Source organism: Vidua chalybeata, chromosome 24 (assembly GCF_026979565.1).
Source record: "Vidua chalybeata isolate OUT-0048 chromosome 24, bVidCha1 merged haplotype, whole genome shotgun sequence".
Taxonomy (NCBI): domain Eukaryota; kingdom Metazoa; phylum Chordata; class Aves; order Passeriformes; family Viduidae; genus Vidua; species Vidua chalybeata.
In genome coordinates, this window is record NC_071553.1 from 319,527 (window position 1) to 335,867 (window position 16,341).

At 61.5% G+C, this 16,341-nt stretch overlaps 3 protein-coding genes across 16 annotated transcripts in view; 1 reads left to right on the plus strand and 2 right to left on the minus strand.

Moving 5' to 3' along the window:
- Positions 1-560: 560 nt before the first annotated feature.
- On the minus strand, positions 561-3,526 carry PPIL1 (peptidylprolyl isomerase like 1). 3 transcript variants are annotated; one of them, XM_053963758.1, is made up of 5 exons: positions 3,109-3,353; positions 2,214-2,280; positions 1,962-2,116; positions 1,814-1,882; positions 561-844 (listed from the first exon to the last, which is right to left on the minus strand). In XM_053963758.1, coding segments are annotated over exons 2-5 (447 nt in total). In that variant the 5' UTR covers positions 2,216-2,280; positions 3,109-3,353; the 3' UTR covers positions 561-623. The 3 variants fall into 3 exon arrangements, with proteins under 3 accessions (XP_053819733.1, XP_053819734.1, XP_053819732.1); XM_053963759.1 differs by having other exon boundaries at positions 3,288-3,346; XM_053963757.1 differs by lacking the exons at positions 2,214-2,280; positions 3,109-3,353 and adding an exon at positions 3,384-3,526.
- PSRC1 (proline and serine rich coiled-coil 1) lies at positions 3,505-7,228 on the plus strand. 8 transcript variants are annotated; one of them, XM_053963751.1, is made up of 7 exons: positions 3,505-3,728; positions 4,903-4,940; positions 5,023-5,080; positions 5,501-5,846; positions 6,051-6,207; positions 6,407-6,456; positions 6,543-7,228. In XM_053963751.1, the coding sequence occupies exons 1-7, from the start codon at positions 3,505-3,507 to the stop codon at positions 6,639-6,641; spliced, it is 972 nt and encodes a 323-aa protein (XP_053819726.1). In that variant the 3' UTR covers positions 6,642-7,228. The 8 variants fall into 8 exon arrangements, with proteins under 8 accessions (XP_053819726.1, XP_053819723.1, XP_053819731.1 ...); XM_053963750.1 differs by having other exon boundaries at positions 3,685-3,728; positions 6,286-6,456; XM_053963748.1 differs by having other exon boundaries at positions 6,051-6,456.
- CELSR2 (cadherin EGF LAG seven-pass G-type receptor 2) overlaps positions 6,948-16,341 on the minus strand; it is a 31,333-nt gene continuing 21,939 nt past the window's right edge. The window contains exons 25-37 of one of the 5 annotated variants that reach the window (XM_053963747.1): positions 15,310-15,436; positions 14,156-14,356; positions 13,504-13,678; positions 12,480-12,592; positions 12,332-12,408; positions 11,400-11,526; positions 10,774-10,890; positions 10,561-10,691; positions 10,005-10,093; positions 9,771-9,914; positions 8,995-9,201; positions 8,693-8,921; positions 6,948-7,752 (exon numbers count right to left, since the gene is read on the minus strand). In XM_053963747.1, the coding sequence (XP_053819722.1) occupies positions 7,725-7,752; positions 8,693-8,921; positions 8,995-9,201; positions 9,771-9,914; positions 10,005-10,093; positions 10,561-10,691; positions 10,774-10,890; positions 11,400-11,526; positions 12,332-12,408; positions 12,480-12,592; positions 13,504-13,678; positions 14,156-14,356; positions 15,310-15,436 (1,765 nt within the window). In that variant the 3' untranslated portion in view covers positions 6,948-7,724. The remainder of the gene's footprint in view (positions 7,753-8,692; positions 8,922-8,994; positions 9,202-9,770; positions 9,915-10,004; positions 10,094-10,560; positions 10,692-10,773; positions 10,891-11,399; positions 11,527-12,331; positions 12,409-12,479; positions 12,593-13,503; positions 13,679-14,155; positions 14,357-15,309; positions 15,437-16,341) is intronic. The other 4 variants (XM_053963744.1, XM_053963742.1, XM_053963745.1 and 1 more) reach the window with 4 other exon arrangements.

A 16,341-nucleotide genomic window follows, 5' to 3' on the forward strand; every position in this document is an offset into this window, starting at 1 on the left:
CTCTGCTATCCCCTAGTAGCTCCCAATATCACCTCTGCACCATTCTGGAAACATCCAGCAGCTCCCAGTACTGTCCCAGGTCCTGCAATGGGAGCGAGGGAGGTGACATCGAGAGCCAGAGGGGACACCCATTGCTGGGGGGGTTACCTAGTGCCAGGTGGGAACCCAGTGTGTGCTGGCATGAGGACCCCACTGCTAGTTCGAGGGTCCCCAGTGCTGTGTGGAGAGTCCACTCTAGGGAGACAGCACCAACCCCCCCTTTCCACCCAAAGCTCAGTGATCCAACTGGTCCAAGGTGGAGGGACACTCTGGGGGGGTCCCAGGAAACTTTGAGGGCACACAGACACCACACAGTAGGGGTAAATTTGGGTCTCTGGCATCGACTCTGCACACCTAGGAACTGGGGCCACTGGCAGCTCCATGTCCCCAAGGAGAGACACCCACCCCTCCAAGGGCACCCACAAACCCTTTTTGGGGGGTTCACAACCTCCCTGACCCCCACCATGCCAAAGATACTTCCCCCACCTCCCCCTAAAACCACCACTCTGTTGGGGAGCCCACCACATCCAACCTCCTTTATTACAAATGTGCAGTACAATTTGGAGGGACGGCACCTCACACCCCTACCCCGAGGGATACGCCTTGATGACCTTTACATCGTCGAGGGGACGGTCCTGGGAGTTGGTCTCCACCATGGCTAGGCGCCCCAGCACCCCCATTCCTTGGCACACCCTCCCGAAAATGCTGTGCTTCCCATCCAGCCACTGTGCCGGGCCCAGTGTCAGGAAAAATTGGCTTCCATTGGTGTCCGGCCCTGCATTGGCCATTGCTAGGATCCCGGCGCCTGTGAGACATGGGGACATGTCACCTCATGGATGGGGATACAGGGGACATGCCACCCCACAGCCAAGGCTCCAGCATGATGGGGGACGTGTCATCCTTTGGGGGATGTAATCTCATGACCTAGATCATGGGAAACATGTCACTCCAAGATTGGGATCCTGGAGGGCGTCATCCTATGGCTGTGACCCTTGGGACATGTCACTCCATGGACAGGCTCCTGGGGAACCTGTCACCTGATGGAAGGGTCTTAGTGGACATCAGTAACAACTTGCTCCCATTGGGGTACAGCCCCATACTGGCCATCACCAGGATCCCAGTGCCTGCAGAACATGGGCCAAGGGTCCTGGCACCCTGAGGGACATGTCATGCTATGGCCAAGGTCATGCCTCTCCAGGGATGGGGTCCTGGGGGATATGGAGGACATGCCACCCCATGGATGGGGTCTCAGGGACATGTCATCCCCTGGTTCTGGTGTCATGGGGAAAATGTGATCCAATGGAGAGGTCTTAGGGGAACATGAGGAAGAATTGGCTCCTGTTAGTGTCCAGCCCCATGTTGGCCACTGCCAGGATCATAGTGTCTGTGGGACACAGGAACATGTCACACCAAGAATGGGGAAATAGAGGAGAGGGCATCCCATGGCAAAGCTCCTTGGGGTCATGTCACTCCATGGATGGGGTTTTGGGGACACAGAGGACTTGTCACCCTATAGATGGGATCTTGGGGACAGGGGAGACATGCCACCTCATGGGCAGGGTCCTGGAGAATGTACTCCATGACCAGCCTTCTTGAGACATGCCACCCCATGACTGGAGTCCTGGGAGTCATGTCACTCCATGAATAAGGACACAGATGGGGACATGCCATCTCATCCACAGGTGTGTTCTCAGGGGTCCTGCCCCCCTCTAGATGGGGTCCTGGGATCCCAGGGATGCCCCTCCAGTGTTCTCCCAGTGTTGGCCCCACTCACCAGTGAACTTCAGGTCAGGGTGCAGCTCGTCCTCAAACTGTTTCCCATAGATGGAAGCGCCACCACGGCCTGCAGGGGGATTTGGAGGTCAGCAGGAACCTCTGGCACCAGGGAGGGTCCCAGGGAGATTTCAGAGGCCTGTGCTCACCAGTACCCGTGGGGTCCCCTCCCTGCACCATGAAGTCCTTGATGATGCGGTGGAACTTGGTGCCATTGTAGTACCCACGGCGGCTCAGCTCAGCAAAGTTCTTGCAGGTGCGGGGGGCGTGTTGCCAGTACAGTTCCAGCACAAGTGGGCCCATCCTGGGATGGGAACACGGGGAATGGGAAAGGCATCAGAGATGGGGAACAGTAATGGGAATGGGAAAAAGAAATGGGTTCATCCCAAAGTGATACCCACATCCCGAGCTTCAGACCAAAGCCAGGGGCTGTGTTGCCAGTGCAGCTCCAGCACCAGCAGGCTTATTCTGTGAATGGGAACAGCAGGATTGGGAATGGGAATGGGAATGGGAATGGGAATGGGAATGGGAACAGCACTGGGAATGGGAACAGCACTGGGAATGGGAACTGGAGACAGGGTCATCACACTGTGACTCCTAAACCCAGTTTCAGACCAAAGCTAGGGGTTTTGTCTGCCAGTACAGCTCCAGCACTGGAGAGCCCATCCTGGGAATGGGAAAACGAGGAACAGGAATGACACTAGGAATGGGGAACAGCACCAGGAATGGGAACAGGAGATGGGGTCACCCTGCTTTGAACTCCTCCACCTATAGGGTCAATTCTTGCAGCTACAGGGCAGGGTCATCACACTGTGACCCCCAACCCCAGTTTCAGACCAAAGTCAGGGGGCTGTGCTGTTAGTACAGCTCCAGCACCAAGCAGGCCCATCCAGGGAATGGGAAATCGGAATACTGGGAATGGGAATGAGAACAGGAACGGGAAGGGTATCAGGAAACACCTCACCATGACCCTCCACTCCCCCCTTCTCCCCCATCCCCCAGGGTCAGTCAAAGACAGGGACCACAGGGCTGAGAGGGGATGGGGGGCAACAGGGGCTGCTGGTACTGGGGGACAATGGAACACCAGGAAGACATGGATGGCTCTTGGTACCAGGGGAAACAACCAGGACTGGCTAGTTCTGTGCGATATCGGGAGACACTGCGGCTAACGGGATACCACGGGGTCACTGGGATCTGCCTGGTACCGAGGGGCCTGGGGGTTACGAACACCATGGAGGACACCGGGGGAACCAGGGGCACTCTAGTACCAGGGCAGAAACCAGGACTAACTCATACTGGGGGGATAACGGAGCTGTCCCGTTCTGGAGACATTGGGAGCTTCTTAGCATCCGTGGAGTTCAGAGTCTGCCTGGTACCGGGGGCTCACGGACACCGGGGACTGCCCCGTACTGCGAGGACCAGGGACTCAAGAACACCGGGGCTGCATGGAAGCCGGGGGGAGAGGGAGCGGATACCGATTCACCCCCCAGTGCCGCGGAAGGGGAAGGGACAAGGGGTGGGCAGGGCCTCCCGTGCCGGTGCCGGTACCGGGGCGATGCCCTGCCCCTTACGTGGTCTCCATGGAAACAGTGGGCGGCTGCCAGGAGTCGGGCGGGACGGCGGCCATGCTGCGGCGGCACCGGCGGTGGAACGAGCCTCAGGCGCCGCGCTTCCGGGCCACACCCCCAGCTGATGAGGGCGGGGCACGGGGGAGGGGAAGGGCCAATCAGTGAGGCGGAAAGCGAGGAGATTGGCCAATCAAAGTGGAGGTTTAAAGGGCGCGGGCCAATCGGACCCCGGAGCGGGCGCGCCGCGATCGAGCCGCAAGGGGAGGGGGAATTCGAACCAGACCACGCCCCTTTCGCTAGGCCACGCCTTCTCGGCGCGCGCGACGAGCGGGAGCCGGGGGCGGTGAGGTGGGGGGAGGGGGGGGGACGAGGGGCAGACCGAGACCCCCGGGTAGAGGGGAAGCCGGCAGGGAGATCGGGGGGGCCGCGAAGGGCCGGGTAAACCACCTCATGCGGAGATGGGGTGACATGGGGTCGGGGTGACGGGCTGGGATCCCCTGGCAGGGTCTGAGGACCCCCAGGGCTGGGGCTGTGAGGCCTGGACCCCCGGTGGGAGCTGGGACCTTCTCAGTGTAGGGCTGGGGTCACCAGGGAATTGGGGTGCGGGGCTGGGACTCGTCGGTGGGGCTGGAAACCTCTTAGTCTGGAGTTGGGACCCCACCAATGTGGGACTGGGGTCTCCTGGGCTGGGGGTGCGGGGCTGGGGGATTCCCTAGGTGTGGGGGAGGGGTCGTCCCATTTTGGGGCTGAGACCCCACAGCGTGGGGCTGGGAGGCCTAGGAGTGGGAATGGGACCCCCCAGGGTCGGGTTTGGGGCTGAGACCCCCCTGCCTGGGAGCTGGGAGGCCTAGGAAAGTGGATGGGACCCGCTCGGGATCGGGATGCAGGGTTGGGACCCCCTCAGTGTGGGGCTGGGGTCCCTAAGGGATTGGGGTGAAGGGCTGGGACACCTAGGTACGGGAATGGGGTCCCCTAGTGTGGGACTGGGACCCCCTGAGGATCAAGATGTGGGGCTGGGTGTCCCCCGGGATCGGGGTGTGGGGCTAGGGGTCCCCCGGAATCGGAGTGTGGGTGTGGGGCTGGGACCCTCTGGGTGTGCAACGGGGGTTCCCCTGGATGTGGGGCTGCGACCTCCCAGCGGGGTTGGGCCCCCTCAGTGTTGGGCTGGGGTCCCCTGATAGGGGCTGGGAACTCCCATTGTGGCACTGGGGACAATGATGGATCAGGGTGCGGGGCTGGGACTTCCCATTGTGGCTCTGAGGACACCCGGGCTGGGGGTGCTGGGCTGTGGGTTCCCCGGGCGGGAGTCGCCGGTGTCACCCCCGCCTACTGGCGCTGGCAGAGCCATGCCTGTCCCCATCCCGGTGGCACCGAGCCCGGCGGCGCCTGGCACTGGCTGTGTCACCCGCGCGCTGGCCGGTGCCACCGGGCCCCCGCGGGGGGTTGGGGACACGGAGGGGCGGGTAGGGGCATGGGTGGGGAACCCCGATGGGGTCGGTGGTGATCCCCCCAGCTCCCACAGGTGGCCCCGGTGCCCTGAGGCGATGGCCGAGGACCGAGGTACGGCAGCACCAGTGCTGCGTGTCCCCCGTGTTTCCTCCCTGGGGCAGGGGGCCAGGGCTCACCCCTAGTGTCCCCCTAGATGTTCGATTTGTCACCGAGGAGAGCTTCGACTTTGGTGTGCTGTCCCCGTCTGACAGGTACAGGAGGGTAGTGGGGACAGGGCACCACATGGCTGGGACAGGGGGGACAGGGCCCCCTATATTTGGGAACATGGGGAATAGGATAGGACATGGAGGACAGGGCACCTCATTGTCAATGTCCTAGGGGACATGTCATCCCCAGGATGGGGTAGTGGAGGATGTGGCAACTCATAGCTGGGGTCCTGTGGGCCACGAGGGACATTGCATCCCAAAGATGGGGTCCTAGGGGACATGTCACCCCATGAATACAGTCCTGGGGGTCCTGTGGACATGTCCCCCTCATAGATGTGATTCTGGGGGTCCTGGGGGGACGTGCCACTGAATGGGGTCCTGGATGGCATGGGGGGTTCCTGCCACTTCTTGGCAGCGGCGTTGGGTGCTGACACCGCCATTGCCCCTCCCCCACCCCATCCGCAGCCAGGAGGAAGAGGAGGATGAGGATAGCCCAGGCGTGGGGTGCCGGCATGGGGGTGGCAACGGGCGCTGGAGTCCCCTGAGTGGGGCCCGTCTGGAAGAGATGGTGCGGGAGGCCACGCGCCTGGCAGCACAGTTGGAGGGGTGTCACCTGCCCGCTCCCAGAGACCCCTCGGGACCCACCGCCACACCCCCCAGCACACCCCGCAGCCCCCGCCGCCAGACCTTCGTGGTGAAGGACAGCCCGGTGCGGGCGCTCCTGCCCACCGTGGAGTCTCGGGGACCTGCCCCCGTCCCCCGCCTCCCCACCAAGCCCCGGGGGGTCTCTGCTGCCACCAGTGTCCCCAAGGTAGGTGAGACCTGGGGATAGGCATCCCAGTGTAGCCGTGTCCCACCCGGGCTGAACACCCAAATCCACCCCCAAACCTGTCCTACATGGGGGCAGTGAGTGCCCCCCTATTTCCAAAAGGCATCGTGAACCCCCCCAGCCCTGTGGGGGGGGGGGGGGGGCACTCACTGAGTGATGTCCCCATGTCCCCCACTCTATTTTCAGGCACCCCCCAGCCGTAATTCCACAGCAGCAGCAAAGGGACCCTCGGGTGGCAGGGGGCTCCCCCCCAGCCGCGTCGGCCCCCCCCGGCCATGCCCTCCTCAGGGGCAGGGGGCTGGTGCCCAGGGCAGGTCAGAGCCCCACCGGGGGGGGACAGCAGGTAGTGATGGCAAGGGGATGGGGACACCATGGCCACGGGGGTTGCTGGGCCATACTGCAACGCCCCCTCTCTCCCCAGGCCAGGCTAAGGTGAGGGGGGGCACAGTCCCCTGCCCCCCCTCCACCCGCCAGCCCCACACCAGGACCACCACCACCACTGTCCCCTCCGGTTGTTCCCCGGCATCCACTGTCCTCCCCAGGGTGTCCCCTCGGACTCCAGCAGCAGGTGGGAGGGCCCCCACCCCCAGAGGTAAGGATGTAGTGGGGTTGGAGGGGCACAGGGGATGCCCCCTCCCCCGTGCCTCAGTCTCCCTGTGGCTTCTTTCTCCTTTGCAGGCACAGGCGCAGCACGGGCAGCCCCCACAACTGGTGCCTCGGGGTGCAAACCAGGACCCCCACCTGCACGCCTGCGGCCCCCCCGCAAGACAGCGGTGAACAGCACCCCGAGGTGACACCCCCAAACCACCCCACACCCACCCAGAGGCCCTGGGGGCACCCAGACCCCCCCCCTAGGTATCAGCCAAGGTACCTAGGCTGGGGTGGGCAGAGCCAAGGCCACCCCAGGGATGAGCTGAGGCATCCACTGGGTTTTGGAAGGAGGCAGGCAGCACCAGGGGCCCCCAGGAAACAGCTAAGGCACCTGTGGGGTTGACAGGTTGCAAGGCAGAGTTGGAACCCCCAGGGACCAGCTGAGGTTGGGGTGGCAGAGTCAGGGGCCTCCCCCAGGGATGAGCCAAGACATTCATTGAGTTTTGCTTTAATTACAAAAGGTCCCATCAGCAGTAGGAAACCTCCCATGTCCCCCAGCACCCAGGGGTCTCTCATCCCCCCAACACCCATGCCTGGGTTCCCCCACCTGAGCCTCACCCCTGAGCAGGGGGGATCCCAGACATCCCTGTAACCCGTAGCTGATCCCCCTTCCACATGCCCCCCACCTGGGGGAGTTGGCACCATGGGACGGGTTGCACCTTCGTGGGGGTTGGCACAGTGGGCAAAGTTGGTTATAAATTCCTTTTTTTGTATTTTCATGTATTTTTTAAATAAAACACTGCTGGGCAAAGGGGCTGGGGGTGATCATGGGGGGGAGGGCAACAGGAGTACCTTGTGCCACCTCCCCAGGGTGCCAATCCCTGCAAGGATACAAAGTGCACTGGGGAGGTTGTGTCTCTCTGCTCCTTCCTGATGTCCTCCCAGTCCCGGTGTGTTCCCCCCGCCACCCCAACCATCCTGGTGCCCTCCCTGTCCTGGTGTCCCTGGCACAGTGGGTGGGCTGCCCACTGGGTGAGTCCCCATTAGATCGAGGTCTCGTCGCTCCTGGTGGTGGGGACGGACAGATGGGGGGGGAGGGGGGATGGATACAAAGTGCGGGATGGGGGGGGGAATAAAAAACAAGACAGACAGATGTGTGATGGGGGAGGTGGGTGCCAGGGTGCCCTCTGTGCCCCCCAGCACCCAGTGCCAACCCCTGGGGTGAGATGGAGGGGTGGGGGTTGGGGGGGAGCCCCCAGCCCCCTTGGGTTAATGGAGAAAATTAAAAAACAGAAATCTGGGGGGTAGAAGGGGAGAGAAGAGTAGGGTTAGTGCTGCTGTGCCACCTCTGCCCTGGGCATTCATGGGTGGTCAGGGGTACGCAGTGGGCACCCCAGCACCCAGTGGTCAACAGGCACCTTTGGACAGTGGGCACTCATGAACAGTTAACACACACCCAACAGGTGCTGTTAGACTCAAGGGGCACCTAGTGTGCACGCAGAGGTCACTAGGCACCCAATGGACAGTCACTGGGCTACATAATGGATACATAATGGTCAATGGATGCACAATGGGCATACAGTGGTCAATAGGCACCCACGGACATCCAATGGGTGCAGTTAGACCTGATGAACACCCAGTGAGTATTCAATGGGCATCCAGTGGGTATTCAGTGGCTACCCCAACACTCCATGGGCACTCAGTGCGAATCTAGTGGGCACCCAACAGCCATGTTTGCACCCTATGGACACCCAACAAAGACCCTTACACGTGGTAGGCACCAAATGGGCACCCTGGCACCCAGTATTCATTGGGTCCAAAGGGACTGCTGGGACCCGATGAGCACCCAAGAAGAAAACCTGGCACCTGATGGGCACCCTGATACCCAGTGGACACCCAAAGAGAACCCTGGAACCTGATGGATACCCAACAGGAAATGTACCCAATGGGTGTCCAGTCAGTACTGTGGCACCTGATGGGCAGCCAACGAGCAATGGGCACCTGAGAGAAACCCTGGCACCAAATGAGAGTGCAACAGGAACCTTGGCACCCTGGTACCCAGCCATCCTTGCATCTGATAGGCACCCAAAGTGTACCCAACAAGTCTTTGACTGCTTGTCCACTCAACAGGAACCCTGGCACCCCAAGGACACCCTCAAACCCAATGGGTGCCCAAAGGGAACCCTGGCACCCAAAGAACTCCCAGTGAGCACCCCTCAGATGTAGTGGGCACTCACTCAGAGCCAGAGGAGTCCTCGTCAGCAGTGCCTGTCCGGATGCTCATGGCAATGGGGGTGAGGCCGCTGAGCTGCTCCTGGAGGCTCTGCCGAGGCCGGGGGACTGGCGGGGGCGGTGCATCACTGCCTGAGGAGGCAGCTGTGCAAGCGGGAGGTGGTGGGGGTGGCCCAGGGTGCGGGGCACTGCCCCGCTCACTGATGGGGGGCAGGCACTTCTTCTTCAGTATCCCTGCAGGAGCAGCATCACCCATGGGTAGGGAGGCCAGATTTGGAGTGCCTACCCCGGCCATGGCAGCCCGTACCTTTTTGGGGGTGGGGCAGCGGCAGCAGCAGGGGGTCCCTGGGGAGTGCCTCGCCGTTGGACCCAGGGGGGTCGCCCCAGGGGTGTCCCTGGCCCCCTGCTGGCTGCACTCGCAGCCCCTCGCTACCTCCTGGTCCCTCGCTCTCACTAGCTGTTGTCACAAACTCCCCTGGCCAGTATGGGCACCCTGGGGGCACCAGGGGGTCACCTGTGAGGAAGGAAGGAAGCTGGGACAGGCAGGACCAGGGACCCCCCCCCCCCATCCTCACTGGGTACCTCCATCAGCACATAATCAGTGTGAGGGATGCACCCAAACCCATTGTGTCAGTCCCATCCATACCCAGGACTGGACAAGGGGCAATCTTTCCCCCCTGGGTGCCCCAATCAACACCTCTGACTGCATGAGGAACCCCCCCAAACCTTTTAGGTGTCCCACATCACCACACCAGACTGGACAAGGGACCCTCTCCCTCATACCCACTATACCCACTATGTGTCTATCAGAACTCCAGGCTGGACAAGGGATCCTTTGTCTACTGTGTGCCCCCTACATCATGACCCAGCCAAGATGAGGGACTCCCTCCCACCCCCCCCAAATCCATTCAATAGCCCTATCACCACTCCAGACTGGACAAAGGCCCCCTATCCCCACCAGGTGCCCCCATCAGTGTCCTGGATAAGACAAGGCACCTCCCCCAACCCATTGAGTGCCCCCCATCAGCACCCAGCCAGGTTGAAGGTCCCCCATCTCCACGGGGTGCCCCCTGGGGGTGTTACCAGGGCCGGAGGGACCCGGAGGAGCCCCGGGCAGGAGGTCCCAGCCATGGGGGGCCTCATCCTCGCTGTCGGAGGAATGTGTGGAGCCGTAGGATCCACTCGGGTCGTCCAGGGACAGGTCACTGTCCGAGTCTGTGTCGTGCTCTGGGGGGTCACGGGTCAGGGGGTGCCCAGAGACACCTCCTGCCCCCTGGGCCAAGGCTGGGTACACTTTCCCTGTGGGTGAGGCCGTACCCTTGGGCTGGTCCTGGGCATCAAGGAAGAGCCCCCCAGGCTCAGGCAGGGGCACCGGCCCTGGGCTACCTGCCAGCCCTGAATCCTCCCTGTGGAGACACAATACTCATCAGCTTCTGATCCCCACTCACCAACACCTACCATCCACTGTCACCCACTGACTAACACCAACCCACTGACATAATATCCACCCACTGATACGCACCACCCTGATATCCATTACCCTGACACCTACCCCAGCCACCTCTTCACCCTGACACCCCCCTCAACCCCCCACCATGCCACCTCACCACTCCATGTGCATGCCACTCTGCCACTGTATTGCTGTGCACCCATGCCACTGCCCCACCACCCAGCCATCCCAACACCCCCACAACTATGTCACCCCACCACCCACCATCCCAGTACCCCCATGCCATGCAATGCCATACTGCCACCCTACCAACCCACCACTCAACCACCCCAGCACCCTGTTACCCCACCATCCCATCTTGTCATCCCAGTGCCACACCAGCCCAGGACCCCACACCCGCCAGGCCCCTGCTGCGCCCAGTACCGCCGCACAAAGGGGATGTAGCTGTGGTGGCTCTTGCCCGAGCGTGCAGTGCTGTGCAGGGACCCCGAGGACCCACCACCTGGAGGGGGGTACAGTCGCCCTGCCACATATGTGCTGTCCCTGCCATAGGCCTGCAAAGGGCACAAGGATGTCATAGCCATGGCACGGGCTGCCCTTTGCTGCTTGACACCCCCCATGTGGCCCAGCACTCACGGGGGTGAGGGTGGCCTTTGTGGCCAGCGGTGGGTGGTGGCAGCGGGCACAGCTCAGGCGGAGGCTCCTTCGCACCTCCTTGCTCAGCACCACACAGGACAGGAAGATAAGAGGGCCCTGGGCAGAGAGGGGGCAGGGGGAACAAGGAAGGGTGTGTACAGCCTGGGAGGATCCCAACAGCACCCTGGACTGGTCAAGGGGTCACCATCCAGATTGGGTGCACCCCATTGGCACCTCAACGAGTATGAGCGTCCCCCCACACCCACTAGATGCCCCCCACTGATATCTCAGACAGGATGAGGGACCCCCATACATGCACTGGGTGCCCTCCATGGGCACCATGGAGTGGTTGAGGTGCCCCCATACACACTGGATACTTCCCATTAGTGCCCTGGATATGGCAAAGGACCTCTCTGTGCCCACTGGGTGCTCTACAAATAGGTATGGGACTCTGGAGGTCCCAAGGGTGTGAGGTTCAGGGGGCTCTGGGATCTCTGGGAGTCCTAGGGGCGGTGGTCACTGGGGATCCCAGGGGCAGAGTATTTGGGGTTCTGGAGTCTTTGGGGGTCCCAGGGATGGTGGCTCTGGATGTTCCATGGGTGGAGTCTCAGGTGTTCCTCACTGACCTGGAGGCAGTTGGAGGCGGCGAACAGGTAGTGACAGAGCAATGTGTCACTGTTGACTGAGAGCAGGGCCAGAAGCCAGGCCAGGCTGGGCATGGCCAGCAGGACTGCAGCTGTGCGCACCCCAGACCTGGGCACCCCAATGGCATCCCAGTGTCACCACAATGACTTCTCATGTCATAGACCTCTGTGCTTCCATCCCCCAGGGTTCCCCCAGCCCCTCATGGCATCCTCCCCCCAGATGCCCCAACCCCCACCTGACCCACTCTGCCATCCATGGGTGCTCCAGCCCCCTGAGCTCCCCTCTTCCCTGTTGGCCCAGCCTAACCCCAGCCCCCTGTGCCCCTTGCCCCTGATGCCCTTCTGCCTCCCCATGGGTTCTCTGTGTCCCCCTGCCCCCCTAGATGCCCCAGTCTCCCCTGACCCCCTCAGCCCCCCTGCCCTCCACAGGTGCCCCAACCTCCTGTGCCCCCCTGCCCTCAACGGATGCCCCAGACCTCTATATCCCCCTACCATGGGTGTCCTGGTCCTTCCTGTGCCCCCCTGACCTCCACAGTTGCCCCAACCTCCCATGCCCCCTATTGGCTCTAGTCCCCTGTACCCCCCTGCTCCCCTTGCCCCTTTGCCTACCCAGGGCTGCCCTGCACCCATCTGCCCCTATAGATGCCCCAACCCCCTGTCCCCTCCTACCCCTCACAGGCAGCCCAGTCCCCAGTGCCCTCCTGCCCCACATGGATGCAGCAGTCCATCCTGTGCCTCCCTGCCCTCTGCAGGTTCCCCACAGGCCAGCCTCCCATGCATGCCCCCTAGCCTCCATGGGTGCTCCAACCCTCTGTGCCCATTATGGGTGCCCCAACCTCCCATGCCCCCCGTGGGCAACCCCATCCCCACCGTGTCCCCTGCCCCCCGCGGGTGACCCCGCCTGGGTGACTCACGCTGAACCCTTTTTCTGGAAGCCCTGGGGGGTGGCACAGGTGGCCCTGGCTGCCAATACCAGGAAGAAGATGCCGACCTGGGGGTGCAGGGAGTGAGCAGGGTGATAGGGGGTCCCATGCCCTCCCCAGCCCCCAGCCCTGAACGTACAGCGAGGGCGGCAGCGCAGGGCCCAGCCAGGCTCCACACCAGGCTGTCGTGCAGGGCCAGCCAGCAGAAGTCGGGGTTTCCGTAGCCCTCGGGGTCCAGCCCCACCGCCAGCCCTGCAAAGGAGAGATCAGGAGCGGGGCTATAAGTGGAGATGGGGCTAAGGTGGGAGGGCTGGGGCTAAACAGTGAGAAGCTATGGCAGGCCGGGGCTCGTGGATGGCACAGGGCTGGCAAGAAGGTGCTGCTCTCAGGGGTGTGGCTACACTGGGTAGAGACAGTGCTATGCAAATGACGTTTGTCTAAGCTCTTGGGCACGTGGCAGTGTTGATGAGAGCAGGGATATGGCACGGGGGGCCTGTCTAAGAGGTTAGTACAGGTCTATTCTCTTGGGGTGAGGGTGGGACTAAGATCCTAGGGGAGTTTCTGACTATGATTGATGGAGAAGGGCTATGGCCCTGGAAGCATATTGAAGAGGTTGGGAAAGATGCTCTTGGGGTGGAGATATGATGGATGAGGCTGGGGCTAAACTCCTGTGGTGGGGATAAAATTTTCACCAAGGTGAAAACTGGGAGGGGGCTATGACCGAAATTTTGGGGGCAGAGCTATGACGAATGAGGGTAGTATTATGGACCCAGGCGTCTATCTAAAATCTTGGGGACTGGGTCTGATAGATGAGAGCACAGCTATGACTCTGAGTATGTATCAGGGTGGAGCTAAACTCTTGGAGTGAGGCTGTTTTGGACTGGGCGTGATTATCCTGCTGGAGGCAGGGTTATATCCAGGGGTATGGCTATGCTGGTAAAGATGCATTTGAGGGTGGGCCTATATTCTGGGGGTAGGGTTACACATGAAGATAGGACCCCACCATGCATCAAATTGATCACGGGGGAGAGATTCAGGCAGCAGGGCCATAGCCTAGAAAGGGGTGTGTAGCCACCAGAAGTTGTTGACCCAGCTGGACATGGGCAGCTGGTGGTCCAGAGCACGGGGTCAGAACGAGAGCAGGGTTTCATAGCAGGGCTCACCAGTGATGAATGCAGGCAGTCCCCAGCCCAGTACATGGTAGAAGCGCATGGGACCACGGTCAACATGACGGGGTTCACTACGGCGTCGGTATAGGTGCAGTGCCTCCAGCAGCGCCCAGCCTACCGCACTCAGGTACAGGAACTGCAGCAGGATGGCCACCACCGTGCACGCCAGCTGCACCCGCCTCATCAGTGCCAGCCCACAGCCCCACCCATCCAACCATATGCATAAACCCCTAAGCTCCTCTTTGAGACATCACTCCCCTGTTGAGGTCACATTCCTCTAAAAGGTCCCATTCCTTTTATAGGCCTCAACCCTTGAGTGCTCCACCTCTTTGATGGGCCCCACCCCCTAGAGAGCCAACCCCTTTAAGATAAGATTTACCCCTTAGGGAGCCCTCACCCCGTTTATCAGACCCACTGCTTTGCAAGTCCCACCCCTTTATACAGACTCCACCCCTTTGGCAGACCCCACTCATTATAGATGAGGTCTTTTAGATGCCACCCCTTAGGCCTAGCCCACCATGGCCATGCCCACTCCTTAGCCCCACCAACCCAAACACTTCAAAGGCAGCAGATCCCCCGACCCAACCAGCCCTTCCCAGTGATCCCCACTCCTTCCCGCCTTTCCCAGCCCCCTTTTCCCACACACCGGGACATCGGCCTGGTTGATGCCAAGCAGGAAGACAAGCTGTGCAAGGAGGAGTGCAGCTGTGCCATGCCGGCGGATGCTGTGGCGGTTGGAGCGTAGCCGCCTCAGAGTCCCTAGGGCCAGGACCACCAGCGCCAGCCCCGCCAGCCCCACGCCCAGTGAGCCGTAGGTAAGCGCTGCCAGCGGCAGCACCTCCCCGTTCTGCAACACCAGGATCGGCATATGTCAGGCATGTGCTCAGTGGGCACGCACCCCCAGACATCCCCGTCAACAGAGACGTGACCCCTCTTACAAAGCAATCAGTCCCTGGGCCTGTGAAGTCCTGCCCACAATGCACAGCTCAATAGGAAGCCCTGCCCACATTATTCAGCCCCGCCCCTGTTAACCCCACCCTTTGAAACCCCTAGTCATGGCACTTCAACCATGCCCCTCAAAACCCCACCCACATTTTAAACCTCTTCCATACCACTAAGCCCCAGCCCTCAAAACCCCACCCACATCCCTCAGCCCTGCCCCTTTCAACTCCACCTACTGTACTCGACCCTGCTCCCCGAAGCCACACCCACAACACTGACCACACCTCTTTATGCTCCACCCACAGTTTTCAACCCCGCCCCAGGAAACCCTGCCCACATTACTCAGCCACAGCCCCTGAGAACACTCTTGCATCACTCAGCCACGCCTCTTGTAATCCCACCCACATCACCTCTGGCCTGCTCAGTTGCACCCACTGGAATCCCACTCGCCCCCGCACCCGGGGGTGTTCTGCCAGATCTGACATAGCCCGGCCCATCCCACTTAGCTCCGCCTCAAGGGAGCCCCACCCATTGGATTTAGCCGTACTCCTCGGATTTAGCACCACCCCACTCAAGCCCCACCCACTTCTCTTGGTTCCGTCTCCATGAGCACTCACACCTCCCCCCTGACCCTGCCCTCCCTTTATCAAAATCCCCGCCCCTGTCCCTAAAGCCGCACCCCTGTGCCTGGCACCACCCGACACCCTGTGCCTATTTCTGCATGTGTCTCCATCCACCCCCATGTTCCCACCAGGGCCCTCACCCATGCCCCCAGGGTCACTGTGTCCCTCCACGTCCCCTGTGTCACATCTGTCACCGTGTCCCCATGCACGCCTCCGTGTCCCCCTATGCCCCCACCTCTCGGCGGGAGATATCCATGAGGACGGCAAAGCTGGTCAGATGGTGGCACTGGCAGCTGACGTGGCTCTGGTTACGGAAGGCGACTTCGCAGCCTCGTGCCGACCAGCCGCCTACACTGCCCGCCCTGCGCAGCACCAGAAGGTGACACAAGCCGCGGAACCCGCCAGGATACCCACCGGGGACAAACACACACACCCACACACCCACACCGGGGACACCCACCAGGGACACCCACCACCAACATCCACCCCCACCCAGGGACATGCATCCAGAACACCCATCCAAGGGGGTCACACACTTGGACACCCACCAGCATTCACAGCACTTCAACCATGCCCCTCAAAACCCCACCCACATTGTGTAGCTCCACCCCTTTAAACCCATCAGGGACACACGCGCTGGGGACATTCGCTGGCGTCACCCTCCCACAGGGACTCACACCCACCAGGTACATGCACAGACGACATACACCCACCCACCGGGACATCCATCCACCCAGTAGAGAAAACCGCTGCCACTTGGGGACACTCACTCACCAGGGACAGTCACGAGGGAACACCCCTCCATTTGGGGACACACCCCTATTCTATCTTACACCCACCAGGGTTGGAGCTGCCCCCTCATGTCCTGTTCCCATGTTACTCACCCATGACCCGCAGGGTTACTGGGGCATCCATCCTGCCCTGTCCCCATATCCCCTGTCCCCTATAGGTGTCCCTATTCCCACGTCCCCCGTCACCTCAAGGTGTCCCTATCCCTGTTAGTATGTCCCCTGTCTCCATGGTTTGTCCCCATCCCCATGCTCCCTGTCCCCTCCGAGGTGTTCCTATCCCCCTGGGGTGTCCCCATTTCCATGGCCCCTCTCCCACCACGGTGTTTCCTGTTCCCCTGGTATGTGCTATGTCCCTTGTTACCTCAGCATGTCTGTGTCCTCCCATGTTGTCCCTGACTCCCCAAGATGTCCCCATCCCCCCAGGGTGTTCCCTGAGATATCCCCTATTCCCCTGGCTGTCCTTATCCCCAGGTCTC

Excerpts from the sequence above, each read along its gene's own strand:
- PSRC1 (XM_053963748.1), top strand. The coding sequence starts at position 3,505 with ATGAGGGCGGGGCACGGGGGAGGGGAAGGGCCAATCAGTGAGGCGGAA. Across the intron at positions 5,081-5,500 it reads GTGCTGTCCCCGTCTGACAG|CCAGGAGGAAGAGGAGGATG; the intron begins GTACAGGAGGGT and ends CCCCATCCGCAG. Across the intron at positions 5,847-6,050 it reads CTGCCACCAGTGTCCCCAAG|GCACCCCCCAGCCGTAATTC; the intron begins GTAGGTGAGACC and ends CTCTATTTTCAG.
- PPIL1 (XM_053963757.1), bottom strand. The coding sequence starts at position 3,439 with ATGGCCGCCGTCCCGCCCGACTCCTGGCAGCCGCCCACTGTTTCCATG. Across the intron at positions 2,117-3,383 it reads ACTGTTTCCATGGAGACCAC|GATGGGCCCACTTGTGCTGG; the intron begins GTAAGGGGCAGG and ends TTCCCATCCCAG. Across the intron at positions 1,883-1,961 it reads AGGGGACCCCACGGGTACTG|GCCGTGGTGGCGCTTCCATC; the intron begins GTGAGCACAGGC and ends ATCCCCCTGCAG.